Genomic DNA, 20024 nt, shown 5'->3' on the forward strand with positions numbered 1-20024 from the left:
TGGGGAATACTTGAGGAAACCCGGGAAACTCTACACTACATTTACACGCATTTTTGCTCTTTTTGAATCTCTAGATTTTTCATATGCAAAGTATAATATGAATAACCCAGTTTAGGAATAGTCTACCCACATACGAGGCTGAGAGATGACTTTTTTTAAATTAATCATAGTGAAATAATAAAGATGAAGGTAGTCTCAATACTTCTCAAATTAAGAAGAGTTCAGTAAATTATTGCTCCAAGACTTCAGTTACAGCAGAATAGGCTCTTTCGTTAATTCTTGAAGTTTCGGAGATTCGCGAATTTTAACCTTTTTATAGCCGTGATTAAATGAGTTTGTTAAGAGCTTTTATAAATGAAGTTTATTAATAGAATTGTATGCAGTTGAGAAACAAATCGTTTTCAATGTTTTCATACCGTTCAAATAAGTATTCGCTGATATGCGACTGATGCCAATTTCTCTGGAACTCCTGGAACTTGTTAAGCAGAGCTATCTATCAGGAAGAGGGATGTTTGAATATTGAATTCTCAGTATTGGGATATTTACAAGGAAATAAAATATCGTATAATATTCGTAATAGTATATTATAAAACAACTAAATTTAAACATGAAAAATTCTAGCAATAATATATTAATTCCAAACCTGATAGTACTATATTTGTTACATCACTCGGTTGTAACGGCGCACCGAAATTTTCTTCATGAATTAGTACAAAACTACGAGATGTTTTAAAATGACATCTGTATTGTAACTTGAGTGGATTATTTCCTATGCCGCTCGCTGCCATCGCCTGACGACTACAACTCCAATTTAATCCCCATCTGACCTTCGACTGTCATAAAAAACTACATTAGCTACAAAATGCGTCGCCACTTTATAGCGCCTTCCCCCGAAGCGCCACTAACGCCTCGCTTCCACACGTACATTGCGCGCAATTAGCTCACTGATGAAATTACCAAAAACGGCACACACATAATCGAACGTCGGCCAAAACTGAACGCTGAATCATTTTCCTCCGTACCAGCGTAACACAATGCCCGCACCCCATACACCTGTGCGCGTCCAGTAGCACATCCGGCGCGGAGCGGATCCATTTATATTCTCTCGGAAAGCCGTGAAAACATCTCCGGTGGAAATTTGTGACCCAATTTGATGCTCTCCCGGTTTGGTTAGTCGGTGTAGTCGATATGGTTTTTTTTTCCGTGCGGAGGCTTGAACGAGTGTTATTGTTTTTAATTTAGCTTATTTGAACTCCGAAAACAGGGGATTGGAACGGGACGGGATCGAGACTAGCCAACTGGATGCTGTAATTAGAACGCACCAGCTGGTTCAACAATTACTCATCGATCGTGCGCTGCGGTGTTGGATGATTGCGGTGGAACTGGGAAGGAACAAAACGGTTACAATGTGTTGAGGGTAGTTGCCTTTTATGTACAATACGCGGTTGAACGGTGCTATCGCTTTGTTCAATTTACTATCTGACGATGCAAGTAAGAAGAGATCCAGGAGGAAAGCTCCTATTGTCCACGAATTGGCTGCCACAAGCGGGTTGTATCAATGTGAATACAAATTATTACGATCTCAAAATGAGATCGCTCATCATTTAACATTAATTGTGAAGGTTTACGATGATCACAGTAAATACTGGCTACCAAAGAGCCTGGCAGTGTGGGAAGAGCATCAGTGATTCAGTAGGTCAGCAAGGCAATAGCTGATATTGTTGTCAAAATAGTGATTTGTTTACAATAAACGATCATTATTGGATTCCATTTTATCCGTTTTTCTATTTCAATTGTTAAGGAATTATTAATTGTTATTAAAACTGAGTGATTTCAGAGTTATTACTTGAAGTGAAATTGGCGCCAAAAACACCCAAAAACAAAGTTATCTTTTAATCTCGCCCGAGTCTCCTTGCTTCATCGGTCATTAACTTCCATGCGCAGGGGACCGATTTTGGCACCGCACAAAGATACAACACACGAAAAAGAAAGCATAAACAACAAATGGCACTATCTAAACTTCGGCACTATCTAATCAAATGTATTTTTAAAATCACTAGCGAGCCTTCACAATTCTAGGAATTGCTAATGGACCTCGACCATATCATCTCCATATATCGAACCGGGAGGTATCCAACGCATTGGTTGGGTTGTAGGGAACGAAAACACCACCACATTGCCGTTTATCAGAAGAGCGCCATGTGTAGTGCACAATGCTCCGTATGATAGTAAAGCAGATTTTTGCACTGCTCGCAGTGAATTCATTCACTAATTTTAGCATCGAAGAAAATGGTGTGGCGCATACCAGCCGGAAGAGATGGTGAAGGAGAGAGGTACACCGGTTGCTTGACCTTCCGACATGGACATGAGCCACACTTCATCAATCATCCGGCAATAGTCTCGTGTAGACGTCCGAGCATGAGCGTAAAGAGAACAAGCCCCGGTATCGTAGTCGGTATCGGTATTCGCCTACGATAACAGACCCAGAGAGAGAGCCACCGCCCAGCCAGTCTGACTGAACCCGACCGTACCAGACAGGGCAACATGATGATGGATGTGTGCAGCGTCAACCTTCAATGCTCGGCTGCTAGCCAGCGAACGCGTGCCACTATCGTGTTCTTATCATGCACTTCCCGATAGCAAAGATATCTAAGCACGTTATAAAATCAGACGACGTCCAGTTGGATGGGACTAGTGTCCTTCTGGTGGTGTAACGATGAAAGGTACCGGAGATTGTGCACCGGAAATTCGGAAGTCTCTTATCACATTAAGCTCACCCATACCCCATTATCTACTTCCACGTTTGGATATCTTCGCAGGATCAGGAGCTGTATTGTTCGCCATCTTGGTTCTGGTGAGCGTGCTAGCTCAGCAGGCCACGGCCGAACCAACGTGCCGTCCGACCGGTAACTATCTGACGTCCAACCCGAGAGATTGCCGCTCGTACTACTACTGCTTCGAGGGCCAACCGTACTACGGTATCTGTGGACCGGGTCATCGGTTCGACGAGCGTCGTCAAACCTGCCTGCAGTCGACGGTGAGCGAGTGCTTCTCGTGTCCATCGTCCGGAATCTACAACCTGTCGCATCCAACCACCTGCCAGAAGTACGTTCTCTGCTTCCAGGGTGTGGCGAACGAGCGCGAATGCCCGCCAGGATTGCTGTTCAACCAACAACTGCGCCAGTGTGATCTGAGCGGTAATGTGGTCTGCTGATAAATCCTGCTAAATCCTGATAAAAAAACCCCCCCCCGATATGAAACACGACAGTATCAGTTCCATATAGTGTGACAATGGCGCATATCTAACAAGGGCTCCAGTTAAAAGAAAAGATCAAGCGTTGCATACGAAAAAAAAAAATCAGAAACAAAAAAAAATGAATCAGTGGCCAATATCAAAAGTGTGACATTCCTGCGTAACATTCTTAGTGCTTGATGGTGGTCAATGGTGGTGGAGGTGTTTAGTGTGTTTTGGGTGCGAATAAAAATTTAGAGTCTAAAACTCCATGCAACCGTTGTTTCACCGCTGTCGAGTTTCTCCAACCGGATGTGGTGGGTTTTGGAGGGGTGGTTGGGGGTGTGGAGGGAGAGGGGGGGGGGGGGTAGACTTCGTCTAAATGGTAAACACCAGACATATACGTACACGATCCGAACTTTCCCTTCAATGCGAACACGCAAACTCCTCTGGTCCTCTGGTTTGGAGAGGTTTGGAGGTTTCGCCACAGACCGGATCTGTCTCTTGGGATGTACTGGATGTTCAGGTGCGATTACTTTAGCAGTATCTTTCTCTCGTTGGGTTTAGTTTACTTATTTACGCCTCACGCGTGTTGACTTCTCATCGGTCCTATACAACAAAACTCCTCTGGTCCTCCGGTTTGGAGAGGTTTGGAGGTTTCGCTACAGACCGGATCACAGAGCGCCTGACTATCCGCACAAGAAATTTGTCCTCTTCCTCCCATAGCCCAACGACCCGTATCACATTCCTCCCTAGGAATTGCCAGCTTATGTGAAGTTGATGATAAGAAGGTTTTGGGTTAGCTAGTTCCGACTGATTGGGCGCAGGTTAGGGAGCTTTGCAAGAATTTCCTATTCCTCAACGATACCCACAGCCCAGCAAGCTGGTTTCATGGTCCGATACGGGACCCCATATTATCGCTGCTCGAAAATGGACCGGAGTGGCAAGGTATTTGTTTAATTACTATTTTTACCGGTAGATGCCGCCCGTAAGGCACCGTCCCTGCATAACATCCCGGCGGGGTGTGGAATTTGGCTTTTGGAAAGTTTATTGGAACCTGTTTTCGGGTTAGTGTGGCCTTCACACACGGCCCAGCGTGGCAAGCGGAGATGGGTTTCTGTTTGTTGTGATGTGTGGTGTAATAAACAAACCGGAGGGCTGATTAATTTTCCCTGCGACGAGGAGAAATTCCATAGGATTTTTCTTTTTTGCTGCTGACGATTTTATTTGCAGCTTGGACTCTTAATGACTGTTGGATTGTCGAAAATCTTCAAGCTGATTAATTATTGAAATTAACTATGAAATACAAACGGTTTCACAAAACTTGGAGCTCGGATATCTTCGCAGTCGTTGTACAATTCCCACGTGCTGCAATCGATTGATAATGAGCAGCGAATGCATAATTTAGGAAAAGAAACAGAAAGCCTTCCATTACATAACAACTTAATAATTATTTGCATAATGAAGGAAAGAAAAGAAGAGCTTTCCCGAAGGCGTTTCATGAAAGCATTTAAATTGCAACAAAATAGCAAACATCGACGTCGCTCATGAACGTGTGGACGGTTTGATAGAAGCATGAGGCAATTCCAAAACACTGCCAACACTTTCACTGGGCCGGATAAATGAAATGTCCGGCGAAACATGGCGCGAGCTGATGCTCGCACGATTCCCGGCCACCCCCGGCATTCGAATCGACAATTTCGTCTATTCCATTCAATGGACGGCCTGCTTCTGTACGGTAGCCGTTTCGGTGTGGAATGGAAGTTACAGGGGACGGCAACCTGGGCTGGTGCAGATCATAAACATTCCAAGGCCATAATAGGGCCCCTCCGTACCTGGGAGGGACCTGGTTGGCATTAGAAAGTGAAACGAATGCAACGCGAGATGTGGATTAATTCAGCTGGTAATGAGCATGGGTCTTGCAGGTGAGCCAGGTTGTACTTGTAAGGTTTAAAGCGTGTTTGATATTTTATTTTCACATCACGATCGCGAAGACACGAACCGCAAGTGTAGCGAATAGACATTTTTTGATTGTCGGCTCGCACTCGGACACAAAAAAAATCCAATTGATGAAGGCTAACAAGTGCGTCTGACTTGCATGTACGTACTGCTACATACTAGCAGTAATCTCCCGTCGAATGTCACCTGCTGGAAGCTTTCAGTTTTCATTGACTGAAGTTGCAAGAAGGGTAAAAAAAAAGGTTACCAGCCATCCCCCCATTCTACCCAGACCGCCCACAACAACCGATGGCATTTTGCAATCATTTTTATACAGTCATTTCTGTGTTTTCTGTTTTGTTGTTTCTGTGATTCATTCATCGAGCGAATGCGATTGGGCAAGCTATTCCGTGTAATAAATGCAGCATTTTGTAAGGTTGCATTCCCACACAGAGCGTCAACAAACACACACCTAAAGCCAATGAACCCACGGGCAAATTGTTTCCTTAGGTTTGGCGTTTTTTGGATGGAAATGTCACTGCCACGCATGCGTGCAGCTCTTATGCAGCGCTAAATCAGCGCAAAGGTGGTGAGACGATTAGATGGCATAAAAACACGGCATTATGAACGTGTAATGGACAAGATTAGTATGCACAGTTATTCAGCATGCTCTTCACCAGGAATCGAACGTACAGAATGGCGCTAACACCTCATCGTACCGCGAGAAGACACTTCTCACCTTGACTTTCTTTACGCTTCACCAGCGTTCAGTGGCATTTTTTTTCTGTTTGCGTTCGCCTTCCGATGTAGGTCATCATGTGGTCGAATGCAATCGTGGTGGGGTACCTTCAATTAAGTTAAGCATTTTTTTTTTGTACCACACCACAGACTTCAAGCTGATTGAGCTGCGTGTGGAATGCGGTAACCTCTGCTCCGGCACAATCGCAACTAAACTTCTCGCTTTTGGTTTGCGCCGAAAATGAAGATACGCACGTACACACCGTGCCCGGCTTATAACCGCCCGGTGGAGGTCCATTCACGACGGTATGCAATGGGTTGGAATGCCGAAGCGTTCACGCGCAAAAAGGTGGTCAATAGATGGGCCACTCCATTTGAAGCCAAGTTTAAGCTGTTTGCGATGAACGGGAAGGTGTGCAAAACATAGCAGAAATTCTGAGATTTGCCGATTTAGTAGGGAAATTGTTATGAAGAAAGTTTCTTTAAGTACATGGCCAATCATACAAACTCATTTTCCAACTGAGCAGATATAACCGCTGAACTGAGTTTGTGGCTAGAATTGAATCACTTTACAAAGTCCCAAGCTATTACACCAGAAACTTCCAATATTTACCAAAGTGCTTCAAAACATTCGTTGATAGCAGAAGATAAACATGATTTACAATTCAATCGCAGCTCAATTCAACACCGTAAACACAACAAAACGCTTTAAATCGGTTATTCACATTTCGATAGTAGGCCATGGGAAAAAAAAGCTCAAAGTTTCGGGCATCATTCAGCCGGTGTGAAATAAAAGAGAAGTTCTCCACCCCGTTGGACATTACCGTTGGCTCGAAAGGTTTCGTGTCGTCTTGGGCTACCGATGGGAACCGCCAGTCTTCCCCTTTAGACGAATCATTTCTCTACCCTTAACTTACAGCGTTTTCATTTTTCATACCCAACCGCAACTGGAGCGTCCTGTCACTGTGGGAGACGAGCGCCATTTTCATCTCCAAAAAGTTTGTTCCATATCTGAGTGACTTCCAACAAAAAAAAACCCCCAAGAAAAAATAGGCAACCCCTAAACCATTGCCCTGGTTTTGCTCGGTCAGCTTTCATCACCGTCATCCGAAGAAGGCGAAATGGGCGAAAAAAAGGGGGAAGATGCGCCACCATTCAACGCGGACAAAGAAGCATCCAGCTCAACCGATCTCGTTCGGATCGGCATCGTAAAATGTTAAATCTTTCGCACTCACACACAAAAAAAAAAATATCAAAAACGCATCCCACGGCGTAACACAATCTGGAGCGGTTGGCCACCGCGGAAAGTTCACACGGGATGTCGAAATGCAGCGCAACGACCCGGGAGTCGACACGTTGCTGTCGGTGAGGATGGGGATTTTTGTTGATGTTACACTGGATGGTAGCTAGAAACGGTCTCTATTTTTAAGATTGTTCTTTCACAAGTTCACCGAGCGAATGTTTGCTGTTGGCGGTTGCGTGCGGCGTGTAAATTGCTGCTGTTTGGTGGTTATAGGTGTCATTTTCGAGTTCTAACCTTCGGCAATAATAGTAATGATGAGAGGCGCATTGTTTTCCTTTTCTTGACGCAATTGGGATTCTTCGAAAAAGAAAGGGCTATTCGTTCCAATTGGTTTGCAGCAAATGTTAATTTATGCATTTTTTTTTATCAGACACAATGAGTACAAAAATAAAAGATACATAAAAGCTATAAGAATTAACCGAAATTCTAAGTACTTTAAAGCACTTGTAATGCTTGAGTTACTTAAAGTCGACTTTCGACGAAATGAATATAGTTGTCTTAGAATTTTCCTATATAGTATTAAATCCACTTATATGTTGTAATAACCTCAGAGTTCAGTGGGGCGACCGGTGGTGTATTGGTAGCGGCGCCGGTCTTCACACTACAGATACCGATCCAAAATCCCATCCTGCCCAAACCGCCATAGCAAAAACCGACTATCCGTCTACGTAGTAAAATTAAGTCTAGTAAGTCAAAAATGGCAGGTCGTTAAGGTCGTTACGCGGGATAACTTCAGAATTAATGATGCTGCTTAATCTTAAGAATATCTAGTACGCTACACAGTGCTCTCCAATTTTATTTTTTTACAAAAAAGCAGCATGGATATTATTCCATTATTCCAAGGTTTTATATGTGTACAAACAAACGGTGTCGCTCAATTTCGTTATGGTAACCAATATCTTCTTCAGAGCGGAATTGAAGAAGATCCCAAATGATCTTTGTTGGAGGACAGTTCCCGTCGCAAATTCATGAACACGGCACCCGAATAATCGGCACTCCACTGTACTTCTTCTTTAGAGGCACAACAACCTCAAGAGGTGTAGGCTTGCCATTTCCGACTTTTTTTACTTTATTATTTGACTAATTTACCCGTAGTTTGAGGCGTAAGGAGTTTTACTTCGGATGGGATTTAGGAATGCCGTGTGAAGACCGGCATCGCTATCAATTCACCACCGGTTCACCCCTATAAATCAGTCACACAAGTGCTTATTATTGGTTGCATAAGAGGTAAGAGCCTCCAAATAAATGACATCGAAGAAGTATAAATGTTCAAACAATAATTACTATTCCCGTCCATCTATGCCACGCCGTAGATTCAATCTAAGGACAATTAAAAGGAAGGACATCGTAAAGTAGCAAAAACCAAACATCATACCAAACTGTCCGCATCGCCGCCAGTGCCGCTCGCCGCCGTGCCGTTGCTCATTGTATCCGTTCGGGTCGACGGCACGGTACGCCGGAACGGTTATCCATACTCCGGCCCAGATGCTGTACGGTGAATCGTTCGGGACCCCTCGCGTTGCTCACTTTTTTCACTTGATCTCGTGCAAGGACACGATGAATGCAATTTTCACCACGAGAGCACAATTTCCATCTGCGCTTGAACACAACACCGAAAGGCCTTCGTTTTTTTCGTGTGCGGGGACTTCTTTTTTCAACCCTGCACTCACTCCAAAACTGCTAACGCACACAGCGACACACACAGTGCGCTGAAGACTTTAAAGTGATTCGTAATAGATCCGGCAACGTTGGGCTGCTGCACTTTCACATTTCCTTCACAATAGGATGCGACCGTGGCCCACCGGGGCTATGCATTAACTAATTTTCCTTCACACGGCACACCCAGTCACGTACACAGCCACATACAGACGGCGTACACCAATCGAAACTGAACACTGCACACACGAAAAAAAAAACACAGTAACAACCATTTGAAGACACTTGCATCCGAGACTCGATACACGTGCACGTGTTTGACTGGAGGCACGGTGGAACACGATCTCGCATGGGCACGGGCGTCGTTATTCCGATATCGAATTTTCACTTTTCACCGGCACACCGAAAATACACCTACCTCCTACCTTTCTTTTATCCATTCTCCCTCCGATCGCCCGGCCACCAACACAAGCGTCACAGTCGAACGAAAAACTTCAACGCTCGATCGACGACGAAGCTTTCGCTTTGGCGCTGTGTCTCGGATGATTTTGTAGCAATATGTACTTGATTCTTTTGCCTTTTTTTGCTGCGTGTTTGTGTGTGTGTACGTATTCCTTTCTACTGCGCAATCTGCACGATCTCTGGTGCGTAATAGCGATTTTCCTACCCGTCGATCAGGGAGGGTGTTGGGAAAATTTCTCCCGCCATGTTAGCGGGAACGGGGGCTTTGCACGCGGATGGGGAACAGCCACCGACAACACAACAACACGACTTGTAAAAAGGCAAAGGCTACGCGATTTGTTAGCACATTGCGCCCGTTTCGGTGATGGTTGTTGTAATGTTTGATGGTTTTTGCCTATTGATTGTTTGCCTTATCGATACACTCTGCATTGAGCTGAGGTGCAGTGTGGCAGCACTATAGTCACTCGTCTAGTTTACGTCGAGTTGTTCGTGTTTACATGCTGAACGCAAGGGAAGAGTCGGTCTTAGCACCATCCAGTTAAAGGCAAAGCACCTGTGAATAAAGATCCAGAGTGAGAAAGAAAGAAAAGAAAGCTTCATCAAGTATCGTGCACATTAACAAAACACATTAATCATTTATTCTGGTTTATTGACTATTGCTTGTAAATGTAAATGTAAATGAGAAATAGAACATTTAAAAGAAATAATTTCTAAACCTTTCAGTTTAGCTTTATTACTACTAAGAGTTGATTATGGTTGGACTAAGTTGGATCAGATTCATTGTGACAATTTATAGAATAACTTTTAGTTTTAGTTTAATTTAGTTTTAAAATAATATTCTATGTAAATTTTATCCAATATCTTATATAATTGAATGAATATAGCTTAAGTATTGACAATTATAGCAAAAATATACTTTGAATAGAAGCTTCAGTAATATAACGTTGTGAACTCTCATTGTTAAAGCTCATCTTAACACTAAAATGCTAAAGATGTCTCAAGATCAATTTATGATATTGGTGTTTCATGCCCTTTACTTATTAATGATTTTTTGAGTGCCATGAATATTTTAATCGAAAAGTCTTCCAATCAGTTTTAAACAGAATTAAATTAAAAATTAAACAGAACTAGAATTAAGGGTTTAAAAACTCTTGTTCAAACAAATTCAAACCAGATTCCAGAATCAATTTCCACAAATTTAATATTTAAAACCTAATTAATGTATATAATAAAAATAAACGAATAAAATAATGCAGTAGAAACAGAAAATGATAAGCGCTATCAAAAATTGGTGACTTGGAGGCCAACATTCATGTGTGAGAGGCAAAATTTAACGGCAACGTAGGAGTATTTGGAAGCGACACTGATTCCGATTCCGACAGGGTCGAGATATAATCCCATCCGGATCGTCCTCCTGTAGCAAGGACTAACTCTCCTTTATGTGATAAAGAAGTCTATAAGTCTAAGACTAAAATAATAATCAGTCTCAAGCCAGAAATGGCAGGCATGGACTAGAAGAGTGTAAAGTAAAGCAGTTAGAGAGTAAAATTTAGTTGCCAATCCACACTAAGAAAATATTATCTAAACATTATCGAAACAGATGGTTTTAGAGCGTTTTTCGCAGTATTAGCTTTCAAAATTTAAATCGCTTCAATCAATCTTTAAAATATACTTACTGATGACATGGGCAATAACGAAATCGTAAGAACTATGGCGAAATTTACTTTTTACTGTATGTTAAAGCTCTTTAAAAGAAATGAAATTAATGTTGCTAACTTTTGGAAAGAAATACCAATGAATTACAAAAACCATTATGGTATTTTTATATTTACTTTTCTCCTATTTAATCAGACAAAACAAAACAATTTAAATCTCATGATTGAATGAAAAATAGTTATGGATAGCAACGGAAAAAATCCAAATGACACACATTATACGGTATACAGTCATGAAATAACCCATGTAACATACAGAGTAACACAAAATTCAGGTCCCTCTCGATTCAGGCCACCATGGTAAAACATGCACCGCAAACGTGCCAAATGCTACCAAATGACATTGTTTTTCCTCCCGGCACGGATTGCAATGGTGGCAGAGGGCCTAAACACAGATAAGCTGCATCACGAGCTCGTCCAACCAGGTGTGGAGCATCTTTTGGCCGTGTGATGATGTCAGCATTCCATCCGTGGAGCGATGGTTTCATTTGCAACCTCAGCGTCGTTCGGCGGTGCTAACCTGTTTCTGCTACGGAAGACATCACCAAACAACTTGCTGCGGGAATGGTTCGAATCATGATCGATGTACTAACCCATCTTCAGATTAAGCCGGGTGCGGTTTTAGCCGAATGATTACAATTCCAATTACCCTCAGGGTCCCATTTTCGTCTCGCTCAACCATACCGCCGGGATTGATCACTTGCCAAACCATGATCCCTTCTGGCCGATGGCAAACTGATGCAACCGGGGGCCGTAATTGTGAGTGACAAACTGTGCATTAAATCAACCCGAGAGGGGTCTCTTTTTGCTTCGAAGAGCACATTTGCGAAGGGAGGTGCACTCAGAAGAAGAATGGCGTATTACGTGACGTGCCTGTAAGGCAATAGCAATAACATTTCCTAACCGTACCTTAGCTAAACATTTACATTAATGTCGCTCAAATGGTGGCTTCTACGTGCAAGCAATTTTATTCGTTTATCAGGTGCATTGGTGTACGTACGGGCCAAACCATTTAACAATATTGAAACTAACAAGCGACCAAGCGGTGAAAAAAAAAACCATCTCAAACAACGTTGCTTGCTTGATTTTTTTTTTCGTTGGTCTCGTTTCAACCTGGTTGATACTTGGTCCCCTATCGTCAGATGAAACGTGCCCCAGTTTGCTGACAATAATCCTCCGCGAGCGGGCCCCGCCGCAGCAAACAGTATTTTGCAGCCGCCCTGTGCTGGGGAGGAGCGCAATCATATTGAGGTCAGGTGAACACTCTCGGGCTAGCCTTCTAGCCAACATCATCTTGCTGACACTGAGGTGGTTGGTTTTAGAACGGTTGGAACGTTGCTATCTAATTTTATAAATCAAAATTCAATTTATGAAAAAAAAAAATATTTAATTTACATACTATTTTAGTACTAATAATTGGTTAGTGAAGAACTACTAACCTGTAGTTCTAAAATAATATATTAAGAAAATACTAACTTACTGTCTGGACATTTTGCTTAATTTAGTAATAATATATTTATTGATAATTAATAAACTTGGAAATGTAACCAGACCATTTAATTAATGATTAACCATTACGCCATGATTGAAAATTACTTTATTAGTACTATGATGGATTTAGTACTAATTTAATTTAACTGACTCTAAAACCAAGCAATACTTTGCGATAAAAAAAATCGATTTTAGCTGCATGTTTGATTTGCAGCAAAAAAAAATAAATAAATAAAATCACATATCGGGTTTCCAGCCACTACGGCCACTCAACTCTTTTCTTCCAACAGGCGGCACCACTCGCAGCGTACGGTGTGTGCATCGTCTGCTGTGATATAATGCCGCGAAGACGGCACACAGTCGCAAATGCCTACGGTATACGCATTAGATAATGACTTAAATAATTAAACGTCTACCAGACAGAGGCCGAGGCGAATGCATTTCCTTAAATCAACGAAAAGGGGAAAAAAATCACATACAACCGAGACATAACTATTGATAAAAAGCGCACGTGAAATAGCGAGAGCGAGCGGGCTATAAATCGCTGCGACTGTGGTAACCTTTAGCGCTCCGTTCTCTTCTACAACCACACGCACCCACGACGGCGATGGCTAGCAAAACGCGCCTTGAACGATTTGCATATTTTCATTCTTTAGCAGCGTACAACACGCGGGGACCAGGCGGCACGTACACGCGAATCACTGCGCACAAACACACTCGCGCAAGCGTGTGTGGGGCTAAAGAATGGCAGGGAAATACAACGGTGTGTCTTGCACACTTGCCTATTGTTCGCGCGAGGCAGAACGATCACAATTCTTCGCATTGGATCGGCAACCATTCAACTTCTTCTCAATCACTGCCTAGCTTAAGCTACGCACACACTTCGAAGGATGGCGTGGAGACAAAAGACATATACACCAGTCACCAGTCCGCCCCAAATAAAAACCCCACCCCCCAGTGGATAACAATCGTTGCCGTACAAAAGGGAAATTCCTTTCACAAATTTCACATTCTTCATATTCGATCTTCGCTCTCTTGCCCACACACTCGCGTTTATGGAGGGTTTGCACGGCTGATTCCGATTCCGCGGCTAGCAGCAAAACAAAAACAACCAACACACTCACTCAAACTGTGCTCACCTTCGCACCCACACGCACGTTCGCGGACCGTTGTGCGCGTTGTGATCGCATACAGATTTTCGCGACAAACGTTTTTGACGTTTCCGCGAAAAAGAAAAAAATCCCGTTGAAAGGGAATGATGGACGGAGGGTGCCCAGTGTGCTGGGTGAGAATGAAGCGGACGGGCACACGATTAAAAATCCACCACACGAAATATTTTCACCTTCATCGCCTTGCAAATCACAGACTTATGGTTTAACAATGGAGCAACACACACCGTTTTCTCCCTGCCTCAACCGTTTCCTATGTGTGTGCCCTAGCGCGCGCTCGCACCCGATCGTTTTCTTCTGCCGTTCTTTTTGCTTCCATCCGACACAAAACTCATTTACCATGCGCAATCGTAGTCAGATTTCAGGTCGATCAGCAGCGGCCGTCACTGTCACCGGATGCACTTACGTCCTGTGCTATTTTAAACCACGGTTACACAATGCACGAACACCAAGCGCACGGCACTGCTGGTGTTGAAGAATGATTCGATAAATTAGAAACGGTTCGAGATTTCCGACAGCCAAACATGATCGGCTGCGGGCACAGAAGTTGTCCGGACGCGACCGATACACAAACGGAACAAACGATCACTACGATCGGAGCCACCACGCCACCCTCGGTTGCTGTAGGGGTGTGTTGATCGTATGGCAGGGAGTTGAACTTTCTAGCCGCACACAGATGCAGTGTGCGGTAGTGGTGGTGTTGGTGTTGCAGGGGTTGATGATGAAGATGCATAGTTTGATATTTTATAGAGACAAACTACACAATTTAATCTTATTTTAAGCAAACTAATGTTATCAAATTATTCGTTCGAAGTTTGATCCTTTTCACAACGTGACTAAATAATATAATTTGTTGCTATAATATAAATTTTCCCGATCGGCCATATGCAGTCAAAAACCCTGCTCAGGTGAGCTCGTCGATCTGCAGGTACAAGTATGGGTGTATCGTTAAGGGTTGTACACGTATAATGCGCTCTCGTTCATTCGGGATTCCTAAACATTGTTTTAAACCACGGATAATCGAGCCGTACAAAGTTTGCCATTATATTTTTCCAATTATAACTTAAACAAAATATGATCGTAATAGAAAAGCATATAAATAGCACATCAATATATAAGAACTTTAACTACAAAAAGTTATAAATTTTCGGATTGCAAATATAGGCCGGACAGAAATACTGATAGGTTTTTTTCATTATTAAACTTATTCAATTATTTTGCGTACTAAGATGCAAATAATTAACAGCTATAATAAGTACTTTGTTCAATTTCAATACGGAAAATGAGAAACATTCCATAAAACACGTAAAAATTGGATAACAAAACGGTAAACAATGAATATTCTGGTTAAACGCCGTAATGTATGCAATCGTGCATACATGCTTAATTATGTTGCTAATAAATAAGGGTTGAATTGTACTCAGTTACAAACATTTTCATTTATATATTTGTATTGCTTCGGAGGGTATTCTACCTTTATCAAAATAATAAATGGATGTAGTTTTGTTTATTAAAATACAAGTTTCCGCACGATTTCTATGGAAATAAAAATGTTCAACATCGTATAAAATATTTCAAAGTTTACAGAAAACTAACCGCAAAATGATTTCTTTTCTTGCTTCTTTTGCTCTCAAACAACATCACAACCCTTAATGTGTTTTCTTCCGCATTTCTGCTCCAGTTTGACAGAAGCAAACAGTTTCATATTCCTCCTGCCACCACAATTCCACTGCCATTCACTTTCAGCTATACGATCGCCCTAGTATTTGTGTGTGTTTCTGCTGCAGGCTGGCAGATTAACGCAGCAAACGAGACCCTCAACTTCAGTTACCAAAAATCACACGCACGAGCAGCACTGGTGTTGCGTAAACGTAGCCATCCTCACGATCGCAATTCTCGAGCTTGTGGTTGTGGTTAAATGCCGTGGCATTTGCGTTCGGTGCAGGGTAAGCCACTTAACACGCGAAACGGATGGAGTCAGTGAGTGAGGCCACCGAAACGGCCACAGTGCGCGGCCGTAAGGCACAGAAGAAGCAACAGAAAGTTAGTGAAGATAGCAAAAATCGACGATCGACATCCATGGAGACGGATGTAAATGAAAGACATCATCAAACAAGCGACGAACCCGAAAAGTGTTCAAAGCCGAATGATGCCAACCCCAAAGATAGCAGTGATCGGAATGCGATTTTCGAGGAAGAGGATGATCGGTTCAGTTTTTCCCTTCGTCTGGAGTTTAATGCAGCTACGATGGGACTGTTTTTGCTGTCATTCCTGACACGCTTCTATCGGATCACACACCCACGGGGCGTTGTGTAAGTGTGAAAAACGCTTCTTTAGTGAATGAACCTCTCGTTTAACACCTTCTTCGATCGTTTTTTTTCCCTTCCAGGTTCGATGAGATACATTTCGGGAAGTTCGTTTCGCTGTACCTCAAAAATACCTTCTACTTCGATCAGCATCCTCCTCTCGGCAAGCTGCTGATCGCAGGCGCTGCAGGTGCCGTCGGCTACAGTGGGAGCTTCGAGTTCCCAAAAATCGGCAGCGAATATGATGCGGTAAGTGATGGCGAATAGCGCACGGCTACGTGGTTCAACATTGGGCAATCTTCATACCGCAAATGAGAACCAGTTTTGCGACAGCGCGCAGCGCACACACAATGGGCGACACAAATGAACCGTGCGCTACAGTGGAGCGGGTTTTGAGGGATGAAACCGTAACCTTCGCCGTCGTTGAGATGGGCGGTTGGGAGCTAATCGGACTGCTTCCCTTCCGTTCAACGACGATGAAAGTGAAGAAGCATCTCGCGTTACGTGCATACTGTTTGCAGTGGCGTTTAACAAATCTTGCTCACCTTGCAATACTCCTAGCTTTAGGCCTGCTCCCAGCTTGCAGTGCAGATGAAAGTTCATTACGATTGAGGTTTCGTTTGATTCGTTTTGATTGTTAAGTAAATGTCAGTGTCACTCTTTTGGGCGGAAAAGATATCCATCATGGAAGACAGAAGAGTAAAAATACAAATACAAAGACACCACCTCAAACGCACTGAGAGGCACGGAGCAGACATCAAAGACAAAGACATAAAAATCATTGAAAGTACAAAAAATTGTGGAAGTCTGCAAGGAATTCATTCATGACATTAAATTGATTGTTTTACATGTCTCCTTCTAGTCGGTGCCCATACTTGCGTTGCGCTTCGTTCCGGCTCTATGTGGCAGTCTGCTGGCCCCTGTCGTCTATTCAATACTTCGGCAGGTGAGGCTCGGCCAAGGAGTTAGCATTCTAGGTGGACTCCTTATTATTCTGGGTAAGTAGAGCTAATAGTCGTTTTTAGTGCTGAGCTGAATCGGTTGAACAGAAGTATTCATGTGAATCATCAGAGAGGAGCCATTCGAATAATCTCTAAAAAGATCTCCAATGACTCTTGAATCGGCAAAGGTTAATGAATTTTATAACATCGTATATTATAATATCGTATTATAATATCATAGATTAAATAAAACATTAAAAGCGGTAAAATCATGATTCCTTGAAGATTTAAGACTCTTTTAGGACCCATGGATCTTCACAGTAGAGATTCAGAGTTATTCGTTCAACTGAAAGATTCATTCAAATTCATGAATCTGATACAGAATCTCATTAAAACAATCCTTCCTCCCTCCAGATAATGCTCTGCTGACGCATTCGCGCTTTATCCTGATGGAGTCGATGCTGTTGTTCTTCGCAGCAGTTGGCATTCTGACCGTGCTCCGGTTCCTTCAGGCTAAGCCATTCTCCGTGCGCTGGTGGACGTTGGGAACGATCGCATCCGCCTCGCTCACTGCAGCTGTTTGCGTTAAATTTGTCGGATTCTACAGCTACCTACTGGCGATGTACATCATGGGACGACACATCTGGATGGAGTTACCCGATCGGCGGAACTCGAACGCTTACATTCTGTTCAAAGTGATCGCTAAAGCCGTTTTGATAGTGAGCGTATCGTTAGCCGTTTACGTCGGTTGTTTCTATCTGCATTTTGCTACGCTCTACAAGGCAGGACCTCACGACAATGTGATGACTAGCGCTTTTCAGGCATCTCTTGAAGGTGGCTTAGCATCGATCACGAAGGGTCAACCGTTGCGCGTTCAGCATGGTTCGCAGATCACGCTCAAACACACGCACGGACGCGTTTGTTGGTTGCATTCGCACACCGCCGTGTACCCAATTAAGTACAAAGATGGACGTGGCTCGAGTCATCAGCAGCAGGTAACGTGCTACGGATTTAAGGACGTCAACAACTGGTGGATTGTGAAGCGACCCAACAAGGACAGCCTGATGGTGGATGACGAACCCGATTACATCGAGCACGGTGACGTTATCCAGCTGGTGCATGGTGTGACAAGCCGTGCGCTAAACTCACACGATGTGGCCTCCCCGATGTCACCGCTCTGCCAGGAAGTGTCCTGCTACATCGACTACAACATCTCGATGCCGGCCAACTTACTGTGGCGCGTGGAGCTGCTGAATGGGAAGGAATCCAAGAACAAGTGGCATGCGATCACGTCCCAGGTACGATTGGTGCACGTCAACACTACGGCTGCCCTAAAGTACACCGGCGAACAGCTACCGGACTGGGGTTTCAATCAGTTTGAGGTGGCAGCTGATCGTCGTCAGCAGACCATTGACACTATTTGGAACGTGGAGGAGCATCGGTATACGCAACATAAAGACAAGAAGGAAGTACTCAGCAAGCTGCTCGCGACCGAGATGATACCGACGGAGCCAACGAAGCTGTCGTTTTGGAATAAGTTCTCTGAGCTGCAGCTGAAGATGCTGCTGCACGCGGACAAACTCGAGAGCCACATGTACTCCTCCGAACCGCATGAGTGGCCACTGATGGATAAGGGTATTGCTTACTGGATTGCTGGCGAATCAAATGCCCAGGTGCATCTGCTAGGGAACCTTGTCATCTGGTACTCGGCTACCATGGCCATCCTGATGTACGTAGGGTTCTTGGTGTTCTATCTCATCCGTCGGCGACGTGAGGTGTACGATCTGGATCCCGTCGAATGGGATCGATTCCGGCTCGGTGGTGAGATCTTCCTAGCGGGATATCTTATCCACTATTTGCCGTACTATTTCGTCGAGAGAACGCTGTTCCTGTACAACTATCTACCGGCACTTCTGTTCAAGGTGATGCTGCTCTGTTTTGTGATTGACCACTGTCAGCTGGCCATAAGGAAGTTCGTCCAACAGCCGATGGTGGTGGTGGGCATCTTCCGGGCAATAGTGGTCGCATGGTTTGCCGGTGTGCTGTACTTCTTCCAACGATACAGCGTGCTTAGCTACGGAACTACGGCTCTATCTTCAGACGATGTGCTCGAGCTGCGCCTTAAGGATACCTGGGATCTGATCGTACACAAGCCTTAGGCGTATTCACAAGCTTAGCTTAGCTAGAAAAGTCGCGTTTACTTGGTAGTTACTGAAAATACTCTGTTTTATCTACGAAAATACATTGTTACCTTCATCTTTTATAGTTGCGTCTTATACCAAATGAATCTCCGCTATTGAAATCTCCAAAAACAGGAGGCTCTTCACCTCCGAATTCTGCGGGGAAATTGGGATGTGATCCACTCCATCTGCTCCAACGTCACAGTGATAGCGCTGTTGGGAATCCGGGAGCGGAAAAACCGGATCGAGGGAATCTTCAAGGTGAAGTGTGTGAAACGAACCAAAGAATCGTTGACACTGCGAGGAAGGATGCTTGAACGGGCACTTGACTTTCCGGTATGTGATCCACGGTGAGCTATGACGATGATCGATCTCTCGAAGCACCTTACCAAAGGGAAAAAAAGTAGAAACAGCAACAAAAAACAAATCCCCAAAACAGTGCCCTGACTTCAGGCATCTGGTATGCGCGTGAGCTTTGTTTGTTGGCGTTTGTCTAGTGGTGTGTTGAATGGTGGTAAACTGGTAAACACTTACCTGCACGGCGTGTGATTCCACCCGTTCGGTTAGTTGTCGAAGATCAGTTTACCGGCGTGAGGATCTGTGTTCGAAACGATTGGGAAGCTAATTTTTGTTTTGGAGCTGTTCTAGCTACTGCAGTGTTCCACAGTGTGTGTGCGTCATGCAAATGCGAAACGAACGGGAGCTTAGAAACAGTACGCGTGATCGTCCATTCATAAGCAAGCGTAATCAGTAGCATGACGATACTTTGATAGCACTCGAGAAGAAACAACCTCACGGAGGTTTGGTTATCGGCACAAAGTCTACGAACGTTTGGGGCCGGAACAGTCGAATGAGGAAGCAGAAAGAAGAACCACACATCTGCCCATCGTAAA

The 20024-nt window shown here is 43.7% G+C and overlaps 2 protein-coding genes across 2 annotated transcripts; both read left to right on the plus strand.

The window, feature by feature from the left end:
* Positions 1-2716: 2716 nt before the first annotated feature.
* LOC128718584 (protein obstructor-E-like) lies at positions 2717-3214 on the plus strand. The gene has a single exon (XM_053812205.1). It carries the CDS (start codon positions 2717-2719, stop codon positions 3212-3214), a length of 498 nt encoding a protein of 165 aa, XP_053668180.1.
* Positions 3215-15675: 12461 nt separating this feature from the next.
* On the plus strand, positions 15676-19110 carry LOC128706700 (protein O-mannosyltransferase 1). Its single transcript, XM_053801641.1, has 4 exons — positions 15676-16016; positions 16094-16259; positions 16873-17008; positions 17366-19110. Exons 1-4 carry the CDS (start codon positions 15676-15678, stop codon positions 19108-19110), a joined length of 2388 nt encoding a protein of 795 aa, XP_053657616.1.
* The last annotated feature ends 914 nt before the right edge of the window (positions 19111-20024 follow it).

The sequence above is a fragment of the Anopheles marshallii genome, chromosome 2 (genome assembly GCF_943734725.1).
Source record: "Anopheles marshallii chromosome 2, idAnoMarsDA_429_01, whole genome shotgun sequence".
Lineage (NCBI taxonomy): Eukaryota > Metazoa > Arthropoda > Insecta > Diptera > Culicidae > Anopheles > Anopheles marshallii.